The 13560-nt window shown below is 39.1% G+C and overlaps 1 protein-coding gene across 1 annotated transcript in view; it reads right to left on the reverse strand.

Annotated features, from left to right (window-relative positions):
• The window catches only part of SNX2 (sorting nexin 2), a 34354-nt gene extending 21117 nt beyond the window's left edge, over nt 1–13237 (reverse strand). Inside the window, exons 1-2 of the mRNA XM_009708299.1 lie at nt 13229–13237; nt 5441–5558 (exon numbers count right to left, since the gene is read on the reverse strand). Of these exons, the coding sequence (XP_009706601.1) occupies nt 5441–5474 (34 nt within the window). The 5' untranslated portion in view covers nt 5475–5558; nt 13229–13237. The remainder of the gene's footprint in view (nt 1–5440; nt 5559–13228) is intronic.
• Nucleotides 13238–13560: the final 323 nt, after the last annotated feature.

Below are 13560 nucleotides of genomic sequence, written 5' to 3' on the forward strand. Positions count from 1 at the left end.
AAAGAAATCATTAATCACCACTAAGTACTTCTCTGTGCCTTCAAATTTTATACAGGTTTATAAAACAAGTCATGAAACAATTCAAAGCACACAGATTTCTCACTTTCATCAGCTAAGAAAACACTCCTGTTACTGTAAAAGTATGACTTCATGAAAAAAGTGTGAATTCGGTGTAACAAACCAGCAATGCTATCAGATAAAACAGAAGCACACTCCTTCCCAGCACTCCTCTTTTTCAGGTGTGTATCCACACACCCATTAGTATCATGAACTGATCTAGGTTGTGTATCACACGAACTCCAACTAGGATTAGTCCCCTGCTACTGTTCAGCAGATAGCTGAAACTACTGCTAAGCTCATGCACTATTTCTGTAAAACAGAAAGCAGCAAGAACAAACAGTTGGAAAGGCAAAGTTTCCTTTCAGCAAGACCAGCAACATTAGACTTCATCCACACCACTATCTCTAAAGCTGAGCAATCCCAAGTTGGTTGGGCATGAGCAAATTTTTTAAGGTGCTGCCTACTAGCCCTCTTCTTCTGTTTACCTGGAGGAACTTACCCAGAGAAAATAACATCTGTTTGTTTGACAGCAGCAGGTCAATTCTTTTAGCAAGAAGAAAGAATTTATGCCATCCTCCCTTTCGTTATCTCTCACCCCCAAGTCTGCATGCATCCCAGATATTATGTAAATCTAGAAGAGCGGAATGGAAAAGATAGTGGAAGGGGGCAATAGGACAGAACAGGGCACAGAGAAGGATGTTGTACTTTTTGTTTCAAACAAAAGTATTAAAATATTCTGAAGGGAAAAAGGAGTATTAGCTTTATATAACAGCAGGCTCTTACACTTCCTAGCTATTTCTTCCCCTCAGAAAAGTAGTCTTTGAGTAGTACATGAACTGAAGATCTGTTTCCCAAGAAATAGATTCGTTCTGATGAACTCTGGCATTTATGCTTCTTACATACATTCTTTCAATTTGAGAAATCAGATTACATGGTCTAGATTTAAAAGTTTCATTGTTAATTCTTCTGTTTGTAGGTTGGTTGGTTGGTAGGTTGGTTGGTTTGTTTGTCTGTTTTCAGGGAAAGATGAATTTGGTAGGTTTCAGAGTAGGAACTATGGCACTTTCAGAAACATTTGCTTGATTTACTCATTTTAGATTTTTCTCCCCAAATCCTAGGTATTAGGTTGTAGTTTTGGGGGGGTGTTGTTTTGTTTTTAAAATATTCTGTATTAGGATTTGCATGAAAAATGAAATCTAGATGTCTTGCTTTCCTGGGAAGTTCTCAAAAGCATAAGCTCTTCTTGCATAAAGAGAGGCCACCGCTCTGCCCAACTTTTAGGAGGAAAACATTGAGATCCAACACTCACATCAGCCATCAGCTATAGCAGTTATCAGCACATATTAAGCACTCCCACCAATCTAATGCTATAAGACTTCTACACATAAATACCTACCTTACAATCTATAAACAGTCTTTGTTATGGATCACTGTCAAGATGTTTAACTTGAAAAGAACATGAAAACATCTCATCCTGCTGCAGAAGACAACTATTTACGCTTAATTAACATTCTACAGCCAACTACACCAAGTTTCTATCAGCATTCAAGCATGGGGGTCAATCTTAGCATTAGAAAGCTCTTGTTCTTTACTGTTCACCAGCAGTATTTGTCAAACATCATCTTTGAAAGTGCAAGTTTGCAATTCCTCTCTAGTAGCTCACTTCAGATGAGTAAGTTATTTTTACTGGTCACACTTCTAAATATCAGAACTCTAACATTTTGACCGGTTTGAGTGTCTAAATTGGCTTCTTATCTTCAAAAGTTTACTCAGGTGATCACACAAATGGGGAAGTAAACTGAAGTACAAACTGTTGTCCAGAACAGAGGATACATTATTAAAAAAGGCTTATCCAGGTGTACCAATATTTCAGAGACAAGTATCCTTACAGAACTGACTGGGAGAACTACTACACCTAAGTCATAGCCATAGCCATGACTCTTACTGTTATACCAGGAGTACTAAGGATAACGTTAATGAGAACAGAAATAGTTTTAACAGAACAGTTAGCCACTAATAAGGTCTTCTTCTGACTTCAGAACTGTATGTTCACATGCTTTTGTGCATTTGTTTCTTGCAGAAGAGACCTAGAACTGAACAACCAGCTTCGAAAAAGCAGCAAGGCATCTGCACTGAACTGTTCTGATTAGACACACCACATGACAACAGCCTGACAGACATCGTCAGCTAGGAACTTTTGCTGTTCAGCTGGGCTTAAAGTACGTCTTGCCTGGTTGAGAATTTCTGTATCAACTCTCAGGAAAAAAGCCCAACACAAACCTAACATGACCTGAAGAAAAACAAAACGAAAGCCCAATAAAAACATGCATCACCCCCCACCACCCCAGCTCTGTGTTGATTTTCCCCCAGGACACAGCAGCTAGATGCTTGCATAAGATGATCCATTCCCAAACACCTTTCAGAGCTGAAAAACCAGAAGAATATAAAAAGTAGTCTTAGCAGACTACAGGAGAGGAAAAATTTCAATTTTCTATTTTTTCAAAAAATGGTGAGAGATCACTGATACAATTTCACAGACTTGCTAACCATCTATGAGCACTAGAGGCAGAAAGTACAGACAGCTATGTCCTGCACATGCTGTCCATTGCATGTTTCTGCAGCTATACACAGAACTTTAGGCTAGTATTTTGGAAGATTAATTCAATATCTAGTTCTTCACTCTACAGTAGAAGCTTATGGACAGCCAGATTTTAAGACACATCCCAAAGCCCCTCAAGATACTCTTAATACTACCTGATTTGAGCACTGACCATTATGGTCTCCACATGTAAGAGCTTTACAAGGCAAGATAAAGGAATTCTTTTTTTTGGCCAAATAATCAACACAATTACTTTTATTCTAAGGGTGAAAGTGCTCAAGTGCTTAAGACAGTTTGCTTTTTTAGAGAACCAAGAACCACAATACTAATGAATGCAGCAGCAAAATTTACTGGTCTCCAACAGCTGGAAAACTCATTTTCTTCCACCTTTGAAACTAAGTTTTACTAGTTGGCTTATGAGTCACCAGGTATAAGGTAATGAATATCTAAAATATTTTATTGCACATAACATCCTGTAGCTGCCGCAGAAACACATCAGCAAAGAGGTTTTAAGTATAGCCTAAAAAAAAAGTCCCCAGTTCTGAACTGCATTAAAGTAGCACAGGAAATCATATGATTTGTTCTCCCTCCCTCCTTTTCTATTAGGCTGCATTAGTAGATGGATTAATGAAAAATATTTACCAAGCCTACAATAGCTAGAGAGGCATACCAACACATTTTTTGCAAATAAGTCTGCAAAACTAGAATTGTTTATGCCCCCAAAGCATCAGAGTTCCTCCATGGGATTTCCTTTACCTGGATTTTATAGTGTCTAATAATTCAATATGAATGAACAACGTAAGTTAGAAAGCTGCGGAATTGCATTGTCTTCCTCTGCAGTTAAACATTCCTCTAAGACGTGCTAAGACAGGTTTCTTTGTAATTTGAACATGTTGAAGAAAAAAACCCCAGCCACACTCACTTGTAAATGAAGTCTGCTTTCATAGAAAGCCAGGCCTATGCAATCATGCTGGAAGCAAGAAAACAGGTATCTCGTGTTGCCTTCTCACATTGTTTCTATTAATTGCAAATCAGTACCAGAAAGATAATCAGATGGATTAACAGCATTGTCTTGCAAAACAGTTCTAAGAAAAAACTGGTTTACTTTTGAGTGCATAGAACTGAAACCCAAATTAGATGTCATTTTTGAGAACGCCTATGCTGACAGTGACACAAAGACTGTTTATCACTAGGGTACAACTGTATTACACAAACTTCCTGCTTAGAACAGGATACTGTGAAAGATGTCATACTCTGTCTTGGGCTCCATAAATCACTCTTGTTTTTTCCCCCCTCTATTTGAGAGTTTGTACTAGCCTCAATCTGTATATAAACAGACCTTTTAAAGACCAGTCTTAGTTGTGTTAGACGCTTTCAGTTCAGTGCTGCATGCAGTTCAGAGAATGTCTTCCACAGCAAAACTCAAACTCATCAAATCACTTCTGTGTGTTTTCCTTACAGCATCCATTTCAGTTGAAACAACCTGGCTGCTAATATTTGTTCCTTCTGTCTGGTTCCCCTCAATATTTACCCTAGTCACCTTTTTTATAAATATTATCCAAAGGAGAACTGGCTTTCCTAAAATATCCATTCCAGATGTCTCTATGGTTATAAAAAGCCAGCTTTATATACTGAAGTTAAATAACCAAATTACTAGTACTAGAAAGCTTCATTGCTAAGGCACTGCTGGTCTTTGTAAGTCACAAGATCAGGCAATATAAATACAAAAGTAGTAAGATTACCCCTCTCAATTTCAGAGAGTTAGTAAACTAGTCAGTACATTCTAACAGTGTCATGAGCAAATGAAAGTTCAGATATATGCAAACAGAAATTTAGTAAGTTCAGAACAAAGGTAATGGGCACGTATATATGCATATCTGTACAAAACAGCCTAGAACTAAAGGCTATAAAGCTTCTTTTCAAACGATTACATCAGGGAATCAATGAAGATGAGATGAGGAATGCATTCAAAGCAGACTGTTAAATGACTTGCTCAATATGTAGTAATAGGAAAAGTGTTAGTATTGAGAAGCAGCATTCAAAACCATATTTTGACATATAGAATATACTCCAAATATTACACCTCCTTTCTCGAATAGTTAATGCTCCTACACCTGTGATTGACAGCAACCATTAGCCATGTTAGGACAGTTGAAAACCAACAACAAAGTAGTGATGGATTAATGAAGCATTAGAAATGTGTTGTCTATTGACTGATTACTTATTAGAACTTCCACACATCTTCCTCCAAAACATGCAGTACTGTCAAGTATCAGACAGAATCATGCACTAGTGAAATAATACACCTGGACTCATATGCCAGTTTGTCACCTTTTCATTACAACAATACAGTCTTAAGAAAAAGGAAATATCCTCCAGCTTGCAATACAATCCAAATTATCTTGCTTTATAATTGAAATAAAGATGAGACTGCTTATGTATGGTTATTAAGAAAAAAACAAGGATGCCACTTAAGTCATGTTTTTACACACAAACAGATTTCAATATTGTTAATTACACAATGATAAATACTATTATTGTTGTCAGCAGAACATGTTACTAACCAGCTAATACTGCCACACTATGCAGGGACAGTAAATGCCACTGTGAAACCTGTATTTAGTAAACAAACTTAACTAACATTACAAGTACCACAAGAAAAAACATGTACATCGTTGTCAAATTAAAAATATTTTAACCCTCCTTCCCAGAAAAGCACGTTTCTTTCAGGTCAAGAGCAAAAGAGTTTATGCAGACATATTAGAAGAAAAGAGCAATTACCAGCAAAGAGGTCTTCTCTGTCATCATCTAGCATGATTTCTGCTGGCTTTGGACCACTGGAGTTTGTGCTGAGGTCTTCCGCAGGCAGACTTGCTGGCTCTGGAGATGAAGGACTTGACTGTTTAAAAAAAAAAAAAAAGTGAAATAGTTAGCAGAGAACCAGTTGCCATATGTCAGCATGTAAGAATTACTGCAAAAAACATTCTTTCATTGCAAAGAAACAAAGCAGGATGTACAGAAAGGAAACCTGTGTCACCATTTGAGGCTGGGCTGGCAATTAAAGCAGAAGACAGGTGCTCTCTGTTAACCGCTTCCACCGCAGAAGAGAAAGGAGAAAAGGGAAAGGTTGGAAATTTGAAACAACTTTAATAAAACAGTAACAATGAAAAAGAAGTACAATAATATTGATACTAATACTACTACTAATGGAAATAAAAATATAAAAACCCAATACTGAGCTTTCCAGTGATGATCATGGAATCTCAAGCCCCACTGGCTCACACCACTGATGCGGCATAGTGGGCGCCAGGACATCCCGGACTGGACTCAGCAGCCAACAGGAACTGGATTCAGGAATGCAAGGACTGGATTGGAGGCAGGATAACAAGCAGAGTCCCACAGGGATGCCAGCCACGAAATAAAGGCCTGACCCCTGTAATCCCTTAGCTTTACACTGAGTATGAGGTATATGGGATGGAATATCTTGCTGGTGAGTTTTTGGTCACCTGTCCTGTTCTGTTCTTCCTGCAGCTATGACCCTTTTAGGTCTCTTCACTTGTGGACCATAAATGAGCCAGCAGTGACTTCGGTTCCCACACGAGTAAGTACAAACACGGGTCTTTCTGCATACCAATCCCACCTTTACCTTAGTAACAACTATAAACATCAAGCCTTATCAATTTTAAAAGCAGACACTGTCTGAAAACCATGTAGTCAACTTCAGAAAGTGCAGGTACTTAGAAGAAACTTAATGGAAGGAAAATCTACTGAAAGGAGAATTGGTCCTGTTTTAGTGAAAAACAGGACACCCTGTCAGCTACTTCCATTTCCTACTCCCAGCATGGTAACAATGAACAAAAAATATGAGCTACTCAACAGCTCTTTTCATTTCTTTGTCAAAGAGAAAATAAGTCACCCATTTCCTCAGGTTTAACTAACATGAAACAAAAGATGCTACAAAAATATATAGAATAAGTTTATTAGTATTGCTGAATGTAATTTAAGTTCCTTTTGGAAAGGCTCAGATTTAAATCTGGATTTTTACATGGAAAAAAATTAATAAAGAAATCTCAAGTGCTCTACATGAGTTCTTCAGAGAATAAAAGAATACATTAATGCCATCCAAATAATTCAAGGCTGTGTGCAGCCAGAAGAAATTTTGATAGCTTTGAAACAGGTTGAGTTTGCGGATTATTGCCAGAGGGTCACATTGGAAGCTAGGAAGAGAGAACACGGAAGCTACGCTTGCAGATACAGTTCCTTTAATTCACTAAAGACTAGAACTTGCCCTATGAAAAAGATAAATACTTGAAGGCACTCAGGAAAATTAAAGCAATACTGGAGCTGGGCTACCAAATGTATAGTTTACTCTTAAAATAAGTACACATCTAACTGAAGAACAACGCTTCAGTTAGAAAATCCTTGTTGAATAAGGATCAACTATGTTTACTGCTGTATTACTAGAAAATTTGCAAGACTTGCTTCTCACAATTTCATCCAAGATAGCTAGCTAAAGAGTCTTCAACAACAGCATATTCATTCATGAATGCATGCACTTTAAAAGGAGCACCTGCAAATTGTGTCACTACTTGCCTGGTTTTTGCATAGAGTTGTCATAGTTTAAGTTCAGAATCAGAATTCAAAGCAGATAGTAAATGTTTCAGGCTACACTTCAACAAATGCCACAAGCTACAAAAGATTTTAAAAAGTCTGAAAAATAATGGAAAGCCACTGAAGAAGTCTGTTCAGATTGTATTTTCACATTCATGAATGTAGAAGAGGCATCAGTTCTAAGGGAGAAGCCTTCCTTATAGCTGGCTCTCCAAGAACAGTGTATGTCCTGACAGGGAGTATGGCACTGCTGCTTTACTTCAAGCACCACAGAGCAACATCCTGGCCCCACATCTACGCAGACCTCAGTCACCTGAAATTCTGGTACACAGGAAGTAAGCAAGAAACAGCAAAAATCCTGCCAGAGACAGTACAAAATAGTTTTTCAGAGGATGTATGAAATCCAGGGGCTCTCAATCTGGAAAGGTGTTAGTTCAAGGTTTTCCCTGCTGAAGACAGAAGGAAGATGAAAGCAAATACAAGAATATCACAAAATTTATATTCCTCTAAACCAGATTATGGTTGCAACAATGAAACCGCTTACTTCAAATGACAGAAGAGGTTATATCCCCTTCCCTTTGCCAAAGGCTGCCGCTCTGAAAAGCTCACATATAATGTGGGGAAACAAATAAACAAACCAAAGTGATGAGCAACAAAAGGAACAGCCTCTCAAACTGCTTGTTGGATTTTTGCCCCAAAGCCTGCAAAGAAAGACAAAGCAGAAACACTCAGGAACTGTATGTGGGTAGTAGTTTACAACCTTACAAGAAACCAATCCACTAGTCACATATATGCTTCTGATCTCACACTAAGCCAATGCCAAAATGATTCCACAGAGAACAGAGTGCTCTGGGGTAATAATGATGTATTTGTTGACTCTGTGAAGCATGATCCTCAAGTCGTACGTCCTGGTTTCAGCTAGGATAGAGTTAATTTTCTGCTTAGTAGCTGGTACAGCGTGTTTTGGATTTCATGTGAGAATAATGTTGATAACACACTGATGTTTCCGTTGTTGCTAAGTAGCACTCATCATAAGCCAAGGATTTTTCAGTTCCCCATGCTCTGCCAGCGAGGAAGTGCCCAAGAAGCTGGGAGGGACAGCTGACCTGATTAGCCAAAGGGATATTCCATACCATAGAACATCATGCTCACTATATCAACTGGGAGGAGTTGGCCGGGGAGGGGGCACGATTTCTGCTCACTGCTTGGACATTGGTCAGTGACTGGTAACTGCATTGTGCATCACTTGTCTTTTCTTGGGTTTTATTCTTTTTTATATTCCTTTTCATTATAATTATTATTCTTGTTATTGTATTTTATTATTGTTATTGTTAGCATGGTATTTTCACTTACTTTAGTTATTAAACTGTTCTTATCTCAACCTATGAGTTTCACTTTTTTTTCCCGATTCTCCTCCCCACCCCACTGGGAGGGGGAGGGAGGAAGCAAGTGGCTGCTGGTGCTTAGTTGCTGGCTGGGGTTAAACCATGACATTGTACCACAAGACTTGCAGCTAATTGAAATGAAATTAACTAGGAAATTTAAGAAAGCCTCATCGCTTGACATGCTTCATTATTCTACAAATGACAGTATAGCTAGTATGTGTCACACATAGTAGTCAACAGTTTTAAGTGATCTCAGAACTCAGGAGTAGCATATTGTAGAAGAAACGGTTTGTCTCTCCAGGTCGTGCTGCATAGACCTGCGAGTTCAAGATCTTGGACTTCAGCTAGAACAGCAGAGCACAGAAACACTTGATTTCCCTGTGAGGTTCAAGCAGTTTAAAGTTTTATCAGCAAAAGCAATTCTTCATGAAAACCTTACAGATACTCATTTAAAACCACTTTTCTGCTACACAACTTCGAACAGCAACTCACATTTTGATAGATCTGAAGTTTAGGATACAGTGGGGAACCCATGCTACCACAGATGCAGAATGGCATGGCATGTAGTTCATGCTTGTCAATTCACCTCCATGAAAAACAGCTGTAATATAGCCAGGCACAGGGAACAAAAGCCTTCCTGAACTCTTGTTGCACTGAGCAGAGGGTTTTACACTTTATCCCTCAATTGTGCTCTTGATTAATGAATGCTGGAAAAGAGTGCTTGCAGAATACTCACATCTTCAAGTTATTCTCTCAGCCTATCTTCTCAGTTTTATCTGAGGCAGCTATTTTGGTTACTGATGGGTACTTTTGACTATACCTGGCTTCTAATCACAAAAAGAAACCCTACCAGATGCAAAATGCACCTTGAACACTTAAACATGATCAATGTATGGCATAATACAAAACCCCAAATATTTACGGGCCTAAAGCAACAAGTTAACTGAAGGCCAATAGAAAGCTGTCCCACTTTGAAGAAAGGAACAGATTTTTCCTAGGAATAGCTATAAATATATGCCACCAAGTCCTGGTAAGATTATGGAGTTCTTTCTGTTACTGAGCTGGGAAAGACCCTGTCCATTGGCACTGCTAAAGCAAGCCAAGAACTCTGCACTGGACACTAGGCTTCATAGCTGTCATTAGTGTACCAGTTACAGACGGCTTTCTCCAACTGGTATATACAACCGGAGAATACTTGCAAAAGGAGAGGACTCAAACAGACCTTAGGGGCACCTCAGAAAGCTCAATAAGCAAAGCTTATTCACACAGCTGGTATAAGACACAAGTCTGGAAGCAACTCTTACAGGAAGATTTCCGGTGAAACAAAAGCTCTGTCTGTGTGTTACTTGTTTTATAAAGATAAAATAAATTTACATTTGGTATAAATCTCAAGTTCTAAGAACAGCAGATACTAAAGTTTAGTTTCGTGGATGATTACAGGTATGTCTCTCCTTTCAGCACCTGCACCCCTTTCAGCTGTGTACTGGTTTTGGCTGGGATAGAGTTAATTTTCTTCACAATGGCTTCTATAGTTTCATGGTTTGGATTTGTGACCAAAACAGTGTTGACAACACAGGGATGTTTTAGTTATTGCTGAGCTGTGCATATACACTGTGAAGATCTTCTGTTTTGACTGCCCTTCCAGAGAGTAGGCTGGGGTGCACAAGAAGCTGGGAGGGGATGCAGCCAGGACAGCTGATCCCAACTGACCAGAGGCATATTCCATACCATGTAACACCATGCTCAGCAACAAAAGCTGTGGGGAAGAAGGAGGACGGGGAGGATGTTACAGCATTTGTCTTCCCAAGTAACTGTTACATGTGATGGAGCCCTGCTTTCCTGGGGATGGCTGAACACCTGCCTGCTGATGAGACATAGTGAATGAATTCATTATATATTGCCTGCGCACGCAGCTTCTGCTTTACCTATTAAATTCTCTTTATCTTGACTCACAAGTTTTCTCACTTCTAACCTTCCAATTTTCTCACCATCTGGCAGGGGGGAGTCAGTGAGTGGCTGCGCAGGGCTCAGCTGTCAGCAGAGTTAAATCGCAACAAGTAGACAGCTGAATAAGATACCTCTTGGCCTATGAATCTTTCAGTGGCCCTTCAGTATTTTTAAACAGCTTTCATTCTCAGCCAGGATAAATTAAGGATGGGGTTAAATACCTTCACAAACAGTTGGGACTCTATATGAAAGAGACAATGTGTAGAAACTTCTTAAAAATGCTTCGTGGTCTGAATCAAACATCAGCTTGGTTTTAAGAGTTTTGCAACAAAGTTTAGTGTGTTATCTTCAAAAATTATCTTCAAAACAGACATTGTCCTCAGGGAATGATGAAAACCCAGAAAGCCACAGCCCTGCATATATGAGAAACTAGAGTCAACAATTCCTTATAATCTGATTATTTTACACAGCCCATGGGTCACAGAGTGCCCATGCACTCAAACAACTATTAACATATTAAGCGATTCCAGCTACACCCTACTACAGGTCCAAGCTAAAAGAAAGGACCCCAACTTTGCTCTTTTATTTCTATGAAGTATAGCTAAAATGGCAATTAAAATGGCTGCTAGAGGAGTTAGTAGTTAGCGCAGCTAAAATCTGAGTATCAGACAAGAAATGGAAGACAAGACTAATAAAAAACCTCGTGGTCCAGACACACATAGACAGCATAGCTCTCTAGAAATTTTAAGTTTACCTGATGCCAACAAATTACAAAATGTCACAAACGTGTCCATTTCCTGAAAAGTACATACCTGTGAAATTTCTGAGTGACACCTGAGCTGAAAGAAAGCCAGGCAAAGCATCCAACAACCAAGATACTCAATGGCCAGGACCTTCAGGTATGCAGGTCAGTATCCTGCTTTACTTGTTTTCCAGAAAACAAGTTTCTGGTGAGAGGCCTACAGGCCAATTTGCAATGGCAATAACAAACTCCATTTTCTCCCCTTTTATTGTGCATTATGTTCTGTGGCAACAACTAAGTATTTTAGAGCTTGGACTTATGAATAAACAAGAACAAATTCTCCCATTTTCTCTTGGCTGAAATTATAGCCCTAGATGTTTGGACATCCTCCCTTCTCTTAATAGTAGGCTTCCCCCAAACCAGCTCAACTACTTGTCTGAACCCCTCCTAGCCTCCTTCAGTCAAAACACTGTAGGTTGACAAAAGCTGACCATCACACTATTCTAGTTGCTAAAGTTATCCCAGCTCAATGTCTGTAACAGGGTTACAGAAGCTCACAAATCACAGCATGGGCAGAGAGAACAGACTGAACAGCAGTACAGTAATTACAGCAGAAAGTAAGACGACACAAGCAGTGACGCTAGAACAAACACCTACTTGCTTCCATTACAGCCTGGATTTAATAGCAAGGAGCAAGACACGCATTTCCAGAATTACACCAATTCATCTTAGATACAGACTTATTTGTCTGCAAAGGTATAGTACACTGTTGAAGGACTTAATATTCTCCTCTCAGATATTCCAACGGGGTCTTTACTGCTTCCTCTATAATTGTCACTGTTAAATTTAATGGATATCAGTAAAGACATCTGGACTTCCGTGCCTATCTAATGTTTTGTCTTCTGTGCAAAAACCAAATGCATATTGCAGATCTTTGACACAAACTAACAAACTGGCAATGAGATTATATACACACCCTGTCCCAAATGACAGTCCTTGATAGATTACCACATCTATTGCTTACTGATTGTTTTCAAGTGCCTCCATGTGTTCTTCCATTACAAAAAAACCCCAGGAATATAAATACCAGTTGAAATGAGTAGGTGGCAGCTTAGCTACATGTTCACATGGCACCTGCTTTACAAAAGACAGAGACATGTAATACAGAAATGAGTGAGAAGTTTAGGTGAAATTAAGTAAGAAGTGGCACAACAGATAAACAAGGAAGAAGGCAGAGAAACTGACTAGGGCAAGGAGGAAACCATGAAATGGGAGTAACACAAAACATATCATTTTTCAGAAAATCTAACATAGGCTTTTTTCATACATGTCGCCAAAAGTGACTTTCATACAGCTGTTTGTGGTCTCTCCTAATAGTGGCAGAGGACACAGACAGCAAATTAGCAATTTGTTGATTACAAACTTATAACGAGATGATTCTTCCCCTAACGCAGAGTTAACTTGCAGAACTTCTTGCTGTGTATATCATGGACACCTTTTATAAAAAAAAAAATGCACTGGAAAATTTAGCAAGTAGGTAAGTCCGTAAAAGATTATTAATATTGTAGTGCTACCTAGGGTTCAGGAAGTCCTTGAGTTATAAAAACCTGGTTGCTGAGAGAGCACTGCAGGTGACTACCAGCACATACATACAATCATCCGCAATATTCTTCACATAGCACTCACCACTGAGTAGTGTTGTAAATGCAACCTTGGCTTTGTCTGATTCAGCCTGGCTGTTCTCATTGATGAAAGCAACTCTGGCAGCTAAAAGGAGACCACTCAGTGACCACGAAATGAATAGAGGGAGTCCTCCAGACATTATAATATGGTTGGCACAATGAGAACCAAATAATCATTCTACTACTCTGAGGCACTGTGGACATCCAAGGAGGAAATGAGCACCCCACCAGCACAGACAAGCTGCTCCTCAGCCCGGTGCCCAGAGTTCATAGGTGCTCTATATTCACAGGAAGGGAAACACTCTCATTCTCTGCCACCCAGCAAGTTTTCAAGTCCTAGAACGTGTTCCACCACACCCCAGTAATGTCAGGTGTTACAGCTCAGTGTGATCTTTGAATGTTTTACATTCTAGAATTAAGAGGGTTTAATTCAAGGCATTAACTTTTAGTATGTGCACAAAGAAAGTTAAAATTCCAGCTTCTTTTTCTTCAGATCAGAGATTTCAACTTGAAACAAATATTCTCCATTTGAAT

Source organism: Cariama cristata, unplaced genomic scaffold, assembly GCF_000690535.1.
Source record: "Cariama cristata isolate BGI_N322 unplaced genomic scaffold, ASM69053v1 scaffold9039, whole genome shotgun sequence".
NCBI lineage: Eukaryota > Metazoa > Chordata > Aves > Cariamiformes > Cariamidae > Cariama > Cariama cristata.